General features: G+C 43.5%; 1 protein-coding gene across 2 annotated transcripts in view; it reads right to left on the bottom strand.

Moving 5' to 3' along the window:
- Positions 1–20,000, bottom strand: part of CLPTM1L (CLPTM1 like) — a 657,087-nt gene that overhangs the window by 319,979 nt on the left and 317,108 nt on the right. For both annotated transcript variants that reach the window (XM_044065147.1, XM_044065148.1), the window contains exon 8: positions 17,821–17,905. In XM_044065147.1, the coding sequence (XP_043921082.1) occupies positions 17,821–17,905 (85 nt within the window). The remainder of the gene's footprint in view (positions 1–17,820; positions 17,906–20,000) is intronic.

Consider the following 20,000-nt stretch of genomic DNA (forward strand, 5'->3'; position numbering starts at 1 on the left):
AGATTCTCATTTGAAAAAGCAAATTCTTACCTAACCTTAAAGTTATTCTCTGCTTCGCCAGAAGGGGCAAAAGCGCTGACCTCAGAGGATAATTACAGAATTCCATTTCAACAGAATGAAAGTATTCTGGGGATCCACGCCTTTGGGTTAGCTCCCCAAAAAGTGGTGGGGTAGCCACTACGCAATGAGAAGATAAATAATGGACAATCTGATGAGCCAAGATGGGAGAACATCAAACAAAACATGCCTAAAGATTAGAACAATTGCCTAAACTTCCCACTACCACCAACCTTAAGTGCTGAACATGGTGGGTCAACAGTGGAATGAAAAACATTCTGTGATTGGCAAATCCTGTAAAGAACCTAGACTTCAGTTCTGCAGATAACTACTAAGGGTCTGAACATAGAAAGGGCAAGCACCAGCCTCCAATATCCTCAGTCAATTTGCAAACACAATGTTCTAGTACTCTGAAGGAGAAAAAATAATTTAGCAGTAAAGCAGCAGGGCACCCGATGTCTGCACCACTACCAAGCCTATCCAGCACTGGTTCTCTGCAAAAGAAGGAACAATTGGCACAGGGAACAAAAAAATGGTATATCTAAAGTACAGTTTTGTACCTACCATAAATGTAGATGTCTGATAGGTATGCATCTGCAGTCATCACATATGGGTTGTCCTGCCTCAGGCAGCCCTTCGGTCGGCCGGATTCCAAAGTCTGGGTCCGGCGTTGGCTGAAGTCGCCCCTTCCCCGACATCAGAGCGCCTGGGGTATAAAAGTGTCAGCAGATGCCATCTTCCTTAGTTTTTCTTGCCCCAGATGCCAAGTGCCCTCTAAGGAAGGCTAAATTTGGAGAAATTCAATAAATTCCAAACATGCACTAAAATATATATACATATATAAAAACAAATACACCATAATAGATATCCCCAGCTAGCTATGAGAGGGGAATGTACTCAAGAAATACTACAGAGGGGAAGGAGGGAGGGTAAACCTGACTGCAGATGCATACCTATCGGACATCTACATTTATGGTAGGTACAAAACTGTACTATGTCCTTCAAGGATGCATCTGCAGTCATCACATATGGGTAGAATACCATAGCCAATCTGGGGGTGGAGGATCTATGTAAAGGATGGTGTAGATAAAATGCCCTGCAGGACTGCCGTAGCAAAGCCTGCTCTGGATCTGGAATATAAAGGTAAGTTGTAATGCTTGGAAAATGTATGCACGGAGCTCCATGTAGCAGCTTCTAAAATGTCCTTGGTAGCCACCCCTCTTAAGAAGGCTGTGGAGGTGGCTGTGGCTCTGGTCGAATGAGGTCTAATGTTAGCTGGCACAGTTTTTCCATGAAAGGAGTAACAGAAACGAAAGCAATTCCCTATCCATTTTGAAATTGTCTGCTTTGAAATTGCTTTTCCTTGTGCACCAGCAGCATGTGCTACAAACAACTGGTCAGCTTTTCTGCAATTTTTAGTTCTGTCCAAGTAGTAGCGCAACTGTCTGTGTATGTCCAGGGTGTGCAGAAGCTTTTCCCCTTTGTTTTGTGGATTTGGAAAGAAGGTAGGCAGGTGAATAGCTTGGTTTAATGAGACTCTAGATACAACCTTTGGCATAAATGAAGGATTGGTTCTCAATGAAACTCTGTCTTGATGAAAAATAAGAAATGGCTGTACTGCCATGAGGGCCTGTAACTCAGATACTCTTCTTGCTGAGGTTATGGCCAGAAGGAAGGCAGTCTTCCAAGAGAGGAACTGTAGTTCTGCAGATGCTGCTGGTTCAAAGGGAGGCAGTGTTAGTTTTTCCTACACCTATTTAAGGTCCCAAGTAGGCAGTGGTGGTTTCCTTGGAGGATTGATGTTTTTAATTCCTCTTAGAAACTGTCTTAGCAGAGGATGAGAGAAGACAGGTGGATCAGTATTGTACTCTGCTGAAATTGCTGAAGCATGAATTTTAATGGAAGAGTAAGACAGGCCATTGTGGAGCATTTCTGCCAAATATTCCAGGATATGTGCCATGTTCATAACTGTTGCATCTAGGCCCTTTGAGGTGCTCCAGGTGTGAAATCTTTTCCATTTTGCTGAGTATGCTTTTCTTGTGGAAGGCCTGCGAGCTTCCATGATGATATCCTTCACTCTCTTGGATAGCTTATCCTGGTGATGAGTCAAGGTATTTTCCAGGCAGCTAGTTGTAATGTTTTCAGGTTGGAATGCAGAGTTTTGTAATTGTGCTGTGTCAGGAGAAGCGGCCATTGTGGCAGAAGCCATGGTTTTGTCCGTGACATGATCTTTAGCAATGGGTACCAGTGCTGTGGAGCTATCAGAATCACTCTTGGCTGCTCTGCCCTGATCTTCAGTAAGACCTTGGTCATTAATGGAAGAGGTGGGAATGCATACACTGTTAGAGTTCTCCAGCTGAAGGAGAGAGCGTCCACTTTCCATGCTTTTGGGTGGTATTGTCCTTGAGCAGAAATTCTCCAGCTGATGATTGTGTGGGGAGGCAAAGAGGTCTATGTCCGGTCTCCCCCATGATTGTGTTATCTGATGGAAGATGTCTGGGTGCAGCATCCATTCGTGTGCATCCATGATGTTCCCGCTTAAGCTGTCCGCCAGTATATTGTCCTTTCCTGGTACAAACTGGGATTGCAGTTGTATATTGAGAGTCAAGGAAAGTTCCCATAGATTCATTGCCAGTCTGCAAAGAGGGTAGGAATGGGTGCCCCCCTGCTTGTTTATGTACCACACAACTGTAGTGTTGTCTGTCCTTATTAGCAGGTAGCCTTGATGTAGAAATAACTTGAAGGCCTCGATTGCATGTATCACTGCCAGCATTTCCTTTTGGTTTATGTGCATGCGTAGCTCTTTTTGTGACCATAGACCTTGAATGCATCTTCCCTCCATGTGCGCTCCCCATCCGTGGTCTGAAGCCTCCTTTGTAATGGTTTGGCTGGCTATTGGTTTGCTGAAGGGCAAACCCCTGTTTGACTGGCTTGCTTGAGCCCACCACAGAAATTCCCTTTGAAGGCATGGGATGAGTGGTATCAAGGTTTCCAAGCTGTGACTGTGCTGAGTCCATAAACTCCTTAGGTACCATTGGAGTTTCCTCATATGTAGCCTTGCTTGAGGAATCAGAAGAAAGCAAGAAGCCATGTAACCCAGGGCCTGCAGGATTTTCCTTGCAGTCAGCTGAGTTTGTCTTGACAGGTTTTTGAAGTAATCCGGTAGTTGGTTTTGTTTTTCTTCTGTGAGGAAAGCCATTTGGGTGGTTGTGTCTAGATCCACACCCAGAAAAGTTATTCTTTGGGATGGTGCCAGTCTTGACTTGTGAATGTTGACTGTACATCCCAAGGCCTGAAGAAGATAGATGGCATAATTCAAGTGTTTTACCAAAATTTGTTTGCTGTCCACTTGTATAAGGCAGTCGTCCAGGTACGGGTATATTTGCATCCCCTGAAGTCTGCAGTGTGCAATTACTGATGCCAGGCATTTTGTGAATACTCTGGGCGCAGTAGATAAGCCAAAGGGCAATGCTGAGAATTGATAATGCTCTGAACCTGCAAGAAATCTGAGGTGTCTTCTGCAGCTTTGTCTGATAGGGACATGCAGGTATGCCTCCTTGAGGTCCAGCCAAGACCCCTTGCCCAGCATGGGAAGGAGTTGCTGTAGAGTCAGCATTTTGAATTTTTGGCACAATGAGATAAGTATTTAGTGCGGACAAGTCGAGAATAGGCCTCCATTGCTTTTCTTTTCTTGGAACAAGGAAGAGTCTGGAATAAAATCCTTGGCCTTGTTCTGCAAGAGGAACCTTTTCTATTGCTTTCATTTTCATTAAGTTGGAGATTTGTTTCAAAGCCTCTGCCCTTTGATTTGATGGCAGGTCTGGCATGCCTTTTCTTTTCGGTAATGTGTGGAAATGGAACCTGTATCCTTTGTCTATTATTTGTAGTGTCCATTTGTCCCTTGTAATAATGTGTCAATTTTCTGAAAATAAGGAAAGCTTTCACCAAAGGTGCTTCCAATTGAGCCCTGGTTGGCGGTGTCAAAGTAAAGTCATTGAGTGTGTCCTTGTGCAGCAGTTGTAGGCCCTGCACTACCCCTCTGGTTGGGAGGCTGCCATTGACGTCCTCTGTAGGAGCCTCTAGCTTGCCCTCTACCTCTGGCACGCCTGTTCTTGCCTCTCTGAAATCTGTCTGTGTCTGGAAAGGACCAGTTCTTGGAAGGCCAATTTCTGCTGAATCTTGGTGGTTGGACTTGCATAAAATCTTTGACTGTTTGTACAGATTTTGCCTTTTCTTCGAATTTCTTTAAGACCTCCTGAGCAGTGGAGCCAAATAACTTTTGCTTTTCCAGTGGAGCATCCAGAAACTTTGCTTTAACATGGTCTGGCAGAGATTGTTCCTTCAGCCAGGCATGCCTACGTATGACTGCACCTGTCATAGCTGACCTACATGAAGCTTCCAATGCATCATAACCACACTGCAAGAAATGGTTGCTAACCTGTTGTGAGTTTTGCTAACCTGTTGAGAGTTAGGTACCAGATCCTGAAGTGATTTGCGATCTAGGGGTTCAGGTGAAGACAGCTTTTTATGCAATTCATCTAACAAATATTCTTGGTACTGTATCATATGAAATTGACAGTTTAAAGCCCTCATAGAAAGGGTAGCAGAAGTATACACTTTTTTACTCCAACGCTCTAAAGCCCTGGACTCCCTTTCAGAGGGGAGTGGGTTTTTGTAGTGACAGTTGCAACCCCTTTTGGGCCCTGGGAAATAGTTTTTGGATCAGCAGAGTGGGCCTTGTAAAGGAAAAGATGCGATTCCGGGACCCTGTAGTACCTATCGGGTTTGGCAGGAGCCGGAGCGAGAGTGTCAGGGGTTGTGCTAGATTCAGAGTACACATCATCAATGACATTCAAAACAGGGGGAATAGCCAAAGGTCTATGCTGAGGCAAATGCAATAAGGTCCTTGATCTCTTCCTGGAATCAGAGAATTCCTGGCCCTGCCATTGGAAATTCTCCCTCATAGTGTGCAGAGTTTCCCCAAAAGACAGTTCTTCATGAGGGGAGGCCGAAGGGATAGATTCCTCTGCATCTGAATCCTCGTAGGCCGAAAAAGCCTCCTCCTGGTAGTCCGAGAGGGCAGAGCCATCAGAGGCCTCATCTGAGGAGAGGGGATCAGAGGGCTCAACCCTGGGACTTTTTTCTGTAGGAGGTTGAGAGCCCCTGTCCGGATGAGGCTGAGAGCCCCTAATTAATGAAATAAGGTCCTCTGCTAGACTAAGGATCTGAGAACCTGTAGTGGGTCCCTGAGGGATAACCCTGGGAGGCATAGATTTAGAGTGTTTAGCAGCTTTAGCCCTAGAGAATGCCTTAATAGACATGGATGCAGGAGGCCTGGCTGCACCATGTGCTGGTGTAGTTTTGTCTAAGGGAATGGTGTCGGAAGGTTCCTGGACACCAGATTCAACAACCGAGACAGTAGTGTCCTCCAGGGCCGAGGTTGTCGGTTGTACGGTTTCGGTGGACGGTAGTACCAAGGACTCGGTTTCAGCCGAAACCGAGACACTCGCGATAGGCCTGGCCGTGGTTTCAGCCGAAACCGCGGACCGCGGGTGTCTGTCCTTGTCCTTCCGTTTCTTTATTAAATGTGAAGTCGGAGTCTCCGATGGCATTTTGTAAGCAAAACTAGCCCCAAAAGATTCCTCTGCAAACTCCGACCGACGTCTTAGAGTGCATCGGTTGAAGGAAGCACAGGCGGAACAGGCCGAGACGTCGTGGTCTGGGCCTAAGCAAGGTAGGCAGTAAGAGTGGAAATCCTTATGAGGTATTTGTTCCACAAGTTAAGCAATTATTAATTTTATCTGACATCGGCTGAGGCAAGAAAGAGTCCCCAACGGGGTACTTAGCTTTTGAAGTCTTCGGTTTAGCTGAATTACAGGAGCTGGCCGACCGGCACTTGCGAACTGCTTCTGCTTTGGGCACCACGCGGCAAGAAAGACTGAGGAAGATGGCGTCGGCTGACGCTTTTATACCCCAGGCGCTCTGACGTCGGGGAAGGGGAGACTTCAGCCGACGCCGGTCCCAGACTTTGGAATCCGGCCGATCGAAGGGCTGCCTGAGGCAGGACAACCCATATGTGATGACTGCAGATGCATCCTTGAAGGACATCATGGAGAAAGACTGGATGGAAACCTAATGGGATCCAGCAGTAGAAGGAGGTTGTATCACTGGACTGCAATGGGGATACTAGAGGGCTCTCCCAATGGAAAAACCCCACTACAGAAATTAAAAGAAGAGTAACCTTTTACCAGTAAATCAATTAGGGAACTCACAGGAGACCTCTTACTTTCTTCCTGTGATTAGCTGCTAGTAATCAACACCCTGAGAGGTTCTAGGGACAGAAGGAAAGTACAGTTGTGTACACTTACCATAGATGTAGATGTTAGAGTGTATTCACTGTTGCAGTCCTAACCAATGAGTTATCTGGCTCCCGGTAGCCCTCGATCGGCCAGAAGACCAAAGTTAAGAAAATATGACATAGGCTGTCGTCAGTTGTTAAGGACGTCCAATACAAAAGGAGGCAGCTGACGTCACTTCCTCAGTGTTTCTTGCCATAACAGTCAGGAGCCCCAAGAAAATAAGCCTTGAACCAAAAACAAAGTAACTTTGGCAAAGAAAACCAGACTCAGCCTGCACCTTAGGAAAGGAGAGCAGGAGAGAACCAAAAAAGGGGGAAGGAGGGAGGGAAACCAGGACTGCAACAGTGAATACACTTGAACATCTACATTTATAGTAAGTGTACACAACTGTACTATGTTCATCGTGTTTCACTGTTGCAGTCCTAACCAATGGGTTGATTACCAAAGCCCAGAGAAAAGGGAGGAGGTACCAACAGAATCAAGGATTGGAGAGAATGCCCTGCAGCACAGGGGTGGCAAACCTTGCCCTGGCTTTAGAAAACAAAGGCAGATTATAATGCTTTGTGAAAGTGTGAACAGAAGACCACGTGGCAGCCTCTAAAATGTCTTTAGTAGGGACACCCCTTAAAAAGGCTGCAGAAGTGGAAGCTGCTCTTGTGGAATTGGTCCTGACCCCTTGAGGAGGAACTTTGCCATGAAAGGAACAACAGAAAGAAATACAATGCACAATACACTTGGAAATGGTTGGCTTAGAGATAGCTTTGCCCTGAGCTCCAGGGGCAAAACTGACCAATAACTGTGCTGATTTCCGAAGGTCTTTAGTCCTGTTCAGGTAAAACCTGAGCTGTCTGTGCAAATCAAGAGAATATAGGATCCTTTCACCTCTATTTCAAAGATTAGGAAAGAAAGTAGGAAGGTGTATGGACTGATTAAGAATCAGACTAGAAACCACCTTAGGCATAAAAGAGGGACTGGTCCTCAGAGAGACACGATCCGCATGGAAAATAAGAAAAGGCTCCACAGCCATCAAAGCTTGCAGCTCTGAAACTCTCCTTGCTGAAGTTATAGCCAAGAGGAAGGCAGTCTTTCAAGAGAGAAACTTTAAATATGCAGTGGCAGCTGGCTTAAAAGGAGGAAGAGTGAGTTTCTCAAACAAAATTAAGATCCCAGGCTGGAGTAGGAGCCCTTCTGGGAGGTTTTAAGTTGCAAGCACCTCTGAGAAACATTTTCATCAGGGGATGAGAGAAAATGGGTTGTTCAAAAGAACAATAAGTAGAAATGGCTGAAGCATGGATCTTAATAGAGGAAAACGAAAGACCACCCTGAAGCAAATCAGCCAAGTATTCCAGGATCAGAGGAAGAGTAGGCTGAGAAGAAGATTCCCCTCTAGCCTGCATCCAATGAGAGAATCTTTCCCATTTGCCAGCATAGGACTTCCTAGTGCTAGGCCTCCTGAAGTACATTGACCACCTGCTGGGAAAGGGAAGAAGAAATGGATTGATTCATACAATGAGCCATGCTGCCAAATGTAGAGACTGAAGATGAGGATGAAGAATGTTTCTCCCTTCCTGAACCAACAGATCTGGTTTTCAGAGGAAGACGCCAAGGAGGAAAATGGTAGAGACTGCGAAGCAGTGCATACCAATGCTGTCTGGGCCAGTCTGGAGCTATGAGAATAGTCCTTGGTCTTTCATCCCTGATCTTCAATCATACTCTGGGAAGAGGAGGGAAGGTATAAACTGACAGAAGCCTCCAAGGGAAGGACAGAGCATCCACTCTCCAGGCCTTGCTGTGATGCTGTCTGGTGCAAACAAGTGGTAGATGGTGGTTGTCTGGGGAGGATAAAGATCCACCTGAGGAGTGGCCCCAATGTTGAATGATGCTGTAAAAGACTGCTCTGTTCAGTTGCCACTCGTGAGGATCCAGGGTCTGTCTGCTCAACTGGTCTGCCAAAATATTGAGTCTCCTTGGAAGAAACTGAGCTAGTAGATGATGGCCCAATGATGCTGCTGGGGACCAGAGAATCATGCTCTGTCTGTTTAGGGAGTAAGAATGAGTCCCTCCCTGTTTGTTGATGTACCACATGACTGTGGAGCTGATTGTTCTGACAAGCAGAGTTCCTGGAGAAAGAAGATGCTTGAACGCTAGTAAGGCCTGCTGAACTGCTATCAACTCCTTTAGGTTTATGTGCAGGTGCATCTGCTAGGCGTTCCAACATCCCTGATTGCATCTGCCATCCAGTTGAGCTCCTCAGGCGTAGTCCAATGTGTCCGTGGTAAGAACTTGAATGGCAGGAAGTGGGCGAAAAGGAATGCCTTTGTTCTGTAGATAGGCTGTCGCACACCATAGAAACTCTGTCTGCAGACATGGAAGCAGAGGAATTATGACATCCAGGTCCTGAGAGTGTTGACACCAAAGGTTCTTGAGGTACAATTGCAATTTCCTCATATGCAGTCTCGCATATGGAATCATGAGAATGCAAGAGACCATGTATCCCAGAGCTTGCAGGTATTTCCTTGCAGGAAGCTGGGACAGGCTTGCCAAATCCTTGAAGTAAACTGAAAGAGTTGCTTGCTTCTCCTGAGTGAGATATATCATCTGGGCAGCTGTGTTCAGACTCGCTCCCAGGAATGTTATCTCATTGGTTGGCACCATTTTTTATTTTTCCTCGTTGAGAGTGTAACCCAGAGAAGAGAGAAGAGTCTTTACAAATTCCAGATCCTTTAACAGCTGTTCCTGAGAATTTGCTTGAATTAGACAGTCGTCCAGGTATGGATAAATTTGAATATTCTGCCTTCAAAAAGCAATGACTGGAGATATGCACTTTGTGAAAACTCTGGGAACAGTAGATACACCAAAGGGCAGCGCAGAGAATTGATAAAGTTGTTTGCCCACTCTGAAATGAAGGTATTGCCCGCAACTTTTCCTGATAGGGATGTGCAGATAAGCCTCTGAGATCTAAAGTTACCAGCCAGGAGTCCTTGTCTAACATGGGTAGCAACTGATGCAGAGTGAGCATTTTGAATTTTGGAATTACCAAGAAAGAGAGTTCAGAATGGATAGATCTAGGATGGGACGCTAGGTGCCTTCTTTTTTTGGAACTAAGAAAAGTCTGGAATAGAAGCCCTGGCCTACCTGCTGAGCAGGAACTGATTCTATTTGCTCCCAGATACAATAGAGACAAAATTTGCTTTTCTACTTCTGCCCTTTGGTTTGGAGGCGTGTCCGGGAATCTTTGGGTACTGGAAAGGTATGGAACAAAAACCTGTGTCCTAGGGATACAGTTCTGAGTACCCATTTGTTGGTCGTGATAGCAGCCCAGACATTTGCAAAAAAGGCCAATCTTCCTCCTAAAGGACTCTCCGGACAAGCAGGAACAGGCAGAAGTTGGACAGAGTCATTGAAAATGTCTGGACTGAGATGTAGGATTAGAACTTCCCGCCTTAGAAGTGGAAACTTGCCAATGCTTAGACCTTTGAGAGGTAGCCACTTGCCCCCTAGAAAATTTGTAACCTCTAGTCCTAGAACGGTTCTGTCTGCTGGTTATCAGGAAACATCTAACTCTTAGAAGGGTAATTCCTGCTGAAGCAAGGAGGTTGAACTTGCAGAAAGTCTTTAACTGTTTGCATAGACTTGGCCTTATCCTCCATCTTTTTGAGCACTTCCTCTGCTTTGCTGCCAAAAAGACTGTCCTTATGTAAAGGTACATCCAAAAGCTTAGACTTGACAGGCTCTGGAAGGAGCTGTTCCCTGAGCCAAGCATGCCTTCTGATAACAGATCCAGTAGCTGTCGCCCTGCAGGAGGCTTTTAGAATGTCAAAACCACAATGTAATGAATGTTTACTGACAAGACTGGCAGAATTCAGCAAATCCTGCATATCTTTACTCTCTGCCAAAAGAGGCACACTTGCAATCTTTGACTTAATAGCCGCCAAGGTGTGCTGCTGATACTTAAGCATATGAAAAAGGCAATTAGTAAACCTAATAGCAAGAGTGGCAGACGTATAAACTTTTTTACCCCACCTATCTAGGTTCCTAGATTCCCTGTCGGAAGGAACATGATTTTTGTTAACAGTGGCCTTAACTCCTTTACACCCTTGAGAAATAACCTCTGGGTCAGCTAGCGGATTCCTAAAAAGAAACAAATGAGAATCAGGGACTCTGTAGAACCTGTCAGGTTTCCTAGGAGCAGGAATAACTGAATTAGGAGTCAAGGAATTTTCATCATCAACCACTTCCAACACTGGTGGAATAGCCAGAGGCTTATGCTGAGGCAAATCCAAAAACTCCCTGATCCTTTTCTTAGACTGGGGATAATCCTGACTTTCCCATTTAAAATGCTACCTGAGAGTATTCAAAGTATCACCAAAAGAGAAATCCTCTGGAGGAGAAGCAGAAGGAATGGACTCCTCTGCATCAGAATCCTCAAAAGGAGAAAAAAAACCTGAGAAACTTCCTCTTCATCAGTAGAAATGGTAGAAGTATCAGAACCTGAAAAAGATAAAGCCTCTGCGGAGACATCCCTACCCCTTTTTGAAGGAAGAGGCTATGAACCCCTAATAAGAGTCAAAAGATCACTAGCCATCTTAATCATTTGAGATTGAGGGGAATGAGAGGAAACTGGTGCCTGTTTCTTCACAGGCTTATGACTGGAGGATTTACTTGCAAGTCTGGAGGACTCGGGAGGCTTAGCAACCGCCGAAGTAGAGGCAGAGGTCGTTGGTATGAGCCTGCTGTCATAACCAAGAACAGGGGCCGTGGACACTGGAACCAGCTTAGTGGCTCTGGATCCAGCTAAAGAGGCGATAGGCGAAGGGTCCAAAGACAAAATGGAAGCCGGAGGCCTGGGGGATTCCAAAATGGCCTCAACAGAGGCCTGCAGTTGAAAATCCGATGACTGCAGGGGCTGCAAAGGCACCTCACTGGCTACCGCAGGACTGATGACCAACTTATCATCATCCGAAGACTTGGCCCTCTGAAGCCTGTCGCGGTCCTTGTCCGTACGCTTCTTAGGGATATCTGAAGCCTGAAGACCAACGGACGCCATACCGACAAACTTAGGCCACACTCCAAAATGTTTAGCTAAAAGCTTAGCCTGACGACGAATAGTACGCAGATTAAAGGAAGCACAGAGATCACAGTTAGGAAAGTCGTGGTCAAGACCTAAACAAATAATACAATAGGAATGAAAATCTAGATGGGGAATCTGCTTTCCCCAGGCAAAACAATTATTAACTTTTTCTGACATTTGTTATGGCAAGAAAAGAGAATACCCAACGGGGTACTTAGCTGTAGCTGACTTCAACTTTGTAGTCGGAAACCAAAAAGGTAAACGCCGACCGGGACTCATGCAAAAAAGCTTCTGCTTCGGGCTCCACAGCAAGGAAGACTGAGGAAGTGACGTTGGCTGCCTCCTTTTGTATCGGACATCCTGACGTCCTTAACAACCAACAGCCGATGTCATATTTACTTACCTTTGGTATTTTGGCCGATCGAGGGCTACCGGGAGCCGGATAACCCATTGGTTAGGACTGCAACAGTGAAACTCAGTGAATATCTGAGCGCCCCTCCCAACAATCAGAGGTGAGTCTTACCAGGGAAATGGAAAGATAACCACAGCCCCCCCTCCCCTAAGAAATGAGGGTGGCAAGCAGCCCTGCAAGCCTCCCCACACCCCCACAGGGAGTGAAAGATGGCACTATAATCTTTGCCTGGAAGAGGGGGAGAAAAACGCTGATTAACAAGACTAGTACAAAATGTTCCAGTCAAAAATGTAAAAGAGAAAGAATGAGATATGTGCACACGCACTGTTTCCCTTGGAGATGAAGTAGCATCCACCACTCACTGGACAAAGGTATATAGGTTCAATCTACCCCTTCACGACAGCTAATCACTGGAGGAAATGGAAAGGAGAGAACTACTAAAAGCTAAGGAAGGCAAGCAATGACTAGCTTGAGCAAGAGTCCTATGTGCCAATCTCTAAAGGAAGGTTTTTGAGCTGAGACAAACAAGAGCCATTCTCCTACCACGACATGATGAAGGAGAGCATGAGCCATGAAAAGTAGCAGCACAGGCAAGCAGGGAACAGATTACCCTGTGACTGGGAGTGGGGTTTCTTTTTTTTCCGGGAAGACTGTGAATTCGGAAAGGAGAGGTTCCACCCACAACAAGAATACCAAGCAAAGAATGAAACACCTGTCCCAAAAGCCCATTCCAGTAAAAGAATCAAGGAAAAGGCTGCTCATTTCCCCAATTCTCCTGTTGGGATGAGGGTGAGGAATGATCTCGGCCACATCATTTACTCTATGCACATGGATATGCCTGCTGCCCTAGCCAAAGCAGATATGTCGAACCATCAACAGCACTTTTGTTGAGTGTTGTATGACTGACAGGAAAACAGCGAAACAAATTTCACCAAACCTCAGAAGTAATTTTTTTTTTTTGCAGGGGAAAAGCCTTCCCTGCACCACTACCACACCCCTGAACTTAAATATACTTACTCCAAGGAGGCACAGCAGTGGAGAAAAAGGAAATCTGCACAGTCAGCGAAACTTGTTTCACTCTTCTCCTGTTGATCGTACATCACGTGAGAAAAGTGCTGCCAATGGATTAACAATAATCCACTAAAGCAACCTTCACAGACAAGAGATGAAAAGCACAAATGAAAATTCTAAGCCACAGTGCAGTAATAAAATATACTTTGTTATCAAATCTGCATCCCTCTTTGACCACAATGAAAGTCAGCTGGGAGGGAACAAGACATAATATCTGGAAATATTAAACACCCCGAGACAACGCATAAGTGAACTTCTGGGTAATCAGACAAGCTACCATGTCAATCTGCCAGTTAATGTACTAGGGTGCAGCAGGAGAGTGCCTCCAGATCTTCAGGATAATGTCAAGAAAGGTTAGGTCCATGGGATGAGGACTAGGAAAAACAGCAACAAAGCATCCTAGGAGTAACCTGAGGAAGGAACAAGGCAGACCTCAAACTGCACATCCTCCATAATGGAGGTGTGTGTTGCCTCATGAAAAGCTCATGTTACTAAGAAAAGACCTTGCTGCACCTCAGATGAAGAAGCTTTGCCAATGGACCCCTCTGGGGATGACTGGGGAGGAAGCCAAACACTGCCTTACAGCTCTAAAATGAATATCACAACAAGGCTAATGAAAGTTAACAATCAGCATGTTTTTGAGTCATGCCAATGGGGACCTGTACGTATCTATGGTGGGGTACAAGGAGAAAATACCAGCATCCAACAAAGGCCCCCAAGGCAGAAATCTCATACCTGTGGCTCTATCTGCCACCAAAATCAAAAAGGGGGAAAGTGAAACAAACATCCTGATATGTATCGCCCAGGGTTTGAGCAAGAAGGTACAGCTCTTCAAAGCTTCAAGTCCCTTGAAGAAATGGAACAACAGAATGAAATATAACCCACATTACCTATGGGCAGTCCTTACCCCTGAGAGGCCAAGAGGGCCACAGACAATGCAGATACCTCTAGGAGGACAATACACCACTCAACTCACCATGCAGACTTAGACAAAAAACTCCATCCTGGCCATTAAATATCAAGAAGGACCATACCATCAGCCTCTTCAAGAGCTTATTTCCATCATTCTTTTCTACTATATAATTATTTTGTACCAGAAAACAAATCCAATGGGCATGAGAACAAAGGAATTTTTAAACACCAAGGACTGAAATTCAAAATGTGCGAGTGGCAAAACAGAGAACTGCTGGGGACAGCAATGACTGATTAGGCAGTCAGTGTGACTTCATAACAAAAGTAATTGGTGGGGGGGGGGTGCAACTTGAGTGTAGGAAAATGAATCTGTCTGACTGACAATTTTGCAAGTGCAGATTCACTGAGTTAATGACACTGAAAACTACTTCTGGAGACAGAAGGTTCTTTGTTCCCACTACTCTGCAGACATGGAGTTAATATAAATACATTAACACTGCAAGAAAGACCCAGTCAAGGTTGAGTCCTCACTTTGTAATACCTTGTACCTCCTGTAGTGAAGGCCCAAGATACACATAAAAATGACGCCTTGACGTAACAGGTTTTGGCTTTCTTGGCTTGAATGCACCAGTAAAGAATTTTAAAAAAAGTACAAAGTTACAGGCATTCAAAATCAATACAGCTGAAACACTGGTATGTCCTTAAGGGGTCATTTGCAACTACTTATTCTCTAAATGTCTATAATATTACAGGCAAATCAAAGGTGCTGCAGATGAACTGAAAATGACAGGTGACAACTTATACAGCATATATTTTCTATGCGCTAGATAGACTGCACTGTGTAATTAGGCATCTCTATCTTTCACAGTTGTCATCTATGCTCATAAACCATGAATAATTGTCTATAAAATATTTTTCACTGGCCCTCTTCAAGAGAAATCTTGATGAGTGCACGGGAAATAGAAAAATTCACCCCAGGGATCACTCTAGTGGCTTTACTCGACAGAGGCACTGGGAACCAAGGTCGGGTGACACGATGCCAGGGTAATTCTATGGGCTAGGCTTGTAAAGGCTCCAGGGCCATTAGCCTATGAATCTATGAACAAAAGTTATGTATTCTCCATAATGTGTGGGCCCATCCTCATCACCAGTCTAAGACTAAAGCCACAGACCCTGGGTCAGCTCTGCGTCTAAAACTTTTCCAGGCAATAACCCCCACCCCCTTCCTTTTATCCATAATGGTCTGCTAACAAGACTCCTCTGTAGATCTGTTGTGCCATGCCATATTGCTGTAGTGACTATTCTTGAAGAGAAATTTTTATCAGAAAATATGCATGTGTTGTCTACTGCCTTCACAAGGCAAAGATTCAGACAGAACACAGGCGATGACCATAGTAAGTGGAAACAAATCTGCCTAATATGGAAGAAGTGCTCAGTAAACTTGTGAACAGTGAATGCTCCACTTAACTACACAATAATGTAACTTAACATTCAATATAAATAAAAATTCAATATAAATAAAACAAATCAATCAATATGCCTGAATTGTCAGGAAATACCTGTTTATGTTTGGCATTGGGGGAAAAAAAAAGGAAACTGTATGCATACTTCCCAGTTCAGTATGTTCACAGCCAAAAAATGTTACATTGTGCCTTTGCAGATTTCACCCTCACACTCACTCTCAATGCATTTTACTGCATCAAAAGAAACTTAATGCACCTAACAGGACCTCATCCAATGGTTCCTTCACCTGCACCAAATCAGCTCATTCATTCCAAGGGGACAGGAACTGGGCCTTCCTAGGACAGGCAAGAGCTGTACGTCCCATTTTACCTACCAAGGAATCCCAAACGGTCCATTTCCCAGAAAAACATAGGTGGTAGGGAGTGTGACAGCTTTCTGCTCCTGCAGGGCAGCCTACCACTTCCTCTTATGAGCACCCCCCCCCCCCGCACCAATTGCTTTAAGCTCCTCTATTGTTGTCTTCTGAGGGATGGGAGGAGCATGCCTCTGCACATGGGAGTTCCCTTGACTTACAAATGCACTCAGACAGGGTGGGCTCAGTAAGTTCCCATTAGATGTTACTCATGTGGCAAGCCGCCAGAACCACCTTCCAATGGGAGAGCTGGCAGTGTCTGCTCACTCTGATCCTCCCCCATTCAGCTTCTACTAGAATCACAGCTGCTAATGGAACTGGGGTCACTTGCACTACAGTTGGGGCTTTTTCCCTCTATGCCATGAAGCTGACTTAGCACTTCTCCCATTTTGACTGTGAAACTCTGACCTAGCCCCTATTATTGTTTCCTGTATACGATTTTCTTTACTTACCCCCTACATATACTTCCATTACATAAACATGCCAGCCTCCTCTACTCAGGCTCGGGTCAAAACCGAGAGATTTCTGTCAAGGAAAGGCTTGCCTCTTCACTCCAGTCAGCTGTGTGCCTGCATAGAATCTATGGGTTACTCTCTAGGCCCACTCCACACCACAGAACAGGTGCAAAAGGTGCACAGTGCTTGCCTACTTCACCATCACTAGCCATGCTCACTTTACATATAAAAAACATTGCTGGTGATGGTGATGCCCTACAGTGTCATACTAAATGCTGTTGCCATAACTAGTACTAAACCAGAAAAAAAAAAAAAAACTAAATGCACAATTTTATTAGCAGTTCATTAAACAAAAGAACGTTAAGTACTTGTTCCTAATAAGATTTCATTAGCAAACAGATTGGAAATTTTAACTCTGAACCAAAATGGGTGGATGTATGACATGATGATAAGGATTAATTTCAAAGTGTAAAGCCACACTCAAAAGAGTGGTATCCAAGGATCTAGAAAAAAATAAGGGTTAAAAAAAGTAGAATGATCATCAAACTTAACTAGGTCATGTAGCATACAATTAAGTATGTTGTGACGAAATACCAGAGCCAGAAGGCTACTGGAACACATGAAAAGGGGCTGGAATCAGCACAGCAAATGCCACTCTTATAACACATGTGCATGGCTTCATTTTGAACTTCATGCATACTTCTGGAATTCTTAGTGAAAAAGCAAATCATTCTGGTGAATTGTGCCAAAATGACCTTGAATGTAACAACGATGACTACATTACATAAGAGTTGTAGGCACAGGATATATAGACTTTACGGAAACAAAAGGAAGAATGGGGACAGGACACAAAGACACAATATTACCATTGGTCAGAAAGAGATGGAGATGCAGTTCTGAGAGAGAAATGAGGCACAGGATGCCAATGTTAAAATGAAAATTTAAATCATGCTTAAGTAAGCATGGGCGAGATGAAAGATAATGTATGCAAGACTAGACAAATGTATAATAACTGTTATATTCAGGATACACAGCTAATTCCTACAAAAATCGGGATAAGCTTACCACTTAGTTGACATTTTCCCCTTGGAGTCTTCACAACAATTTATTTAAAAAACAGACCTCAATGGAATAAGCAGTCTAGGCAAATCTTCCCATGGCAGTAATATTACAGACAGGCAGAGTACATTTCACTATTTTTAATACACTTACTTCAAACTTTAATTTACATTCCATGTAAATAAAAAGCCAGTGCAATGGCATGAAGCAAATACAAAAGTGTTTTGTAGTTTGGTTTATAAACATCACATTATGTTAAAACCATAACAGTAATGAAAAGAATGCAGACTCTGCAATATGCAAAGCTAAATATTCTCCACTAGGCAATTCAGAATGTTGACTAGTAAACTGAATTTCAGTGTCTTTTCTTGTTTTCTCTTACAAATTATAGTCACAAGAGCTCGGTGTAACTGCAGATTAGTCAATCTACAACTACACTATTCTGTATCATTCACCCTAGTTTAAGGTCTTTTTTCCTACATTAGCTTAATCTTGTCTGTAAACATAGTAGTAAAATAAATGCATCTTATGACTGCGAGACACTGTACCTGCTTTTGTTGACATTCCAACCATTGTCTTCTTTCTCTTCCAAAAGCTGATGTCATTTTTAAAGGCCAAAAAATCAAACAAAAGCTACAGAAATGGAAAAAAGTGCAGTGATTGATAGGAGACAAGAGTAAAGAGTGCACAGTATTCATTTCCAACGTAAAATCTAATTATTTCTTTACAGGCTATAATGCCTCATTAACAAACACAATTACTGTTTTAACCACTCGATTTTATTAAAGGTTTAAACATCTACACATTTTACTTTATTTTCCAAGTCACGGCTAGTATAATTTGCAAGCAAAATAAACAGCAACTAATCTGGCCTGCTTCATAAACAGTTCTACCTCACAATGATAAAGTGGTTTATATTTTAGCACTTTTTCACCACCAAGAAGGTAATAGCAACTACTTAAGACTTTAAAAGCCTAAATGTTAACTACAGAAACCAAAAAAGTATGTGAGAAGCTCAGCAGAAAACTTAATTGTTAATTACTTCCTCTGCAGACGATCCATAATACGAAACCTTTTACAGTTATAGATGTTGGCCTCCAGAATTGGAGTTCTCAGTAGTCCACTTGAATCAAAATAGGGTAACAGCATGTTAAATTTTCTAACCCCTGAAAGCCCTTGACCATCTTAACAGCCATAAGTCATCTACAGGACATGATAAAACAGGACAAAATCTCAGGGTAAGAATTCAGAACTCCAAAAGGCTAGGGCAGCTGGAAAGGTAGAGGGACCTCTTAAAAGACCTGGCCTTGAAGACCAAGATAACTATGATGAGTTCTTCACATAACATACCTATCTTTCTTCATGGTGTCTCTTGTAGCAAAGCCATAGTATGGTGTAGGGTACAAACAATAAATATGACTCACAGGGAAGAGCAAATTAAGAAAAAAAGACTAATTTCAACCAAATGACATTGTTCTAGAAATCATGTCTATTTTGCAAATGCATGGTAAACTACATGCATCAGATGAAGCTGCAGGTATAAAAGTATCCTCCAAAAGAGCACAAGGTTGTTACTGCTGTTACAGCCTTGTTAGAAATGACCTTCAACATCTTGGGTAAAGGTCTACTGTACTTGCGCTTTACTGAGTATATTAAAGCTTTGTTTGGAAACCTTTTGTCTTTCTTAAAGCACAGAGTTGTGGGTCCAAAAAACAAAATCTATTTATGGAGTAATATTAAAATGAAACATCTCAGGGACTGACTGGCTGAGATGGCCTCTCAATCAGTGAAACTATCATAGAAGAAGGTGTTGGAGAAGATAAAAGTAAAGACTGGCACATAGAAAGTGAAGACTCTAGACCATAAGATGCAGGAGATACATAAAAGTTTGCCTTGCCACTGGTTCTGTCAATCTCCAATAGCAGGGTATTTTTGAAACTCTTATAAAATGGTTATAGGATTTTGTTTGACACAGCAGAAGGCCCAATGGTACCTGGGAGAAGTTGGTAACACCCAGGGTGTAGAGTGGAATTAGGAATGCCAGACTCAGGAAGTAACTTCAAGGCACCCCAAATGATATTACTGCACTCAATGCAGGTCTATACTTGTTAAAATATAAACTATTAGCTGTGACTTAAAATGCACTGCCAGGGAAATTTTTTTTTTAATTTTTTTAGTAGGCTGAGAAAGTGAGGTGAAAGGATTCCTTGTTATAGGTACTCACTAGGCATGGATTCTAGTTATTGAGCTTCACTGAGGAAGGCTTTACGCCGAAACCGGTTTGAATTTGGTGCAATTTGCTACTATAGGACATTTTTATGTCCATTTTTGTTATTGAATAAAGCATTGGAACTATCTTGCTGGCCGTTGGTGTTTTTTCATGGATTCTAGAAGACCACTGAGCACAGCCTAACCCAATTTTTCCCCAGTTGCCCCAAAGCATTGTCTGATTATTTGACACAGGAGGCAAAACAGGGGATTGATGGAGTCAAACCACGGACCACTGGAAGCAAGTGTTAATAGATCTTAATCCTCTTTGCTAATAATGCATTTGTAAAAATTACTGCAATATCTGCTGAGGGACAGAGAAATTAAAATCTGGGAAAAAGAACTACTAACAGGATATACCAGAGATACAGTACCTTGAAATAATGTGGCTTGGGACTGCAGCCTAGAGATATTCCTGTAAAATACTGGCAGCAATTATTAAGCATAAAGAAACAGTGCA

Source organism: Protopterus annectens, chromosome 3.part0 (assembly GCF_019279795.1).
Source record: "Protopterus annectens isolate FY-2018-M chromosome 3.part0, PAN1.0, whole genome shotgun sequence".
NCBI lineage: Eukaryota > Metazoa > Chordata > Ceratodontiformes > Protopteridae > Protopterus > Protopterus annectens.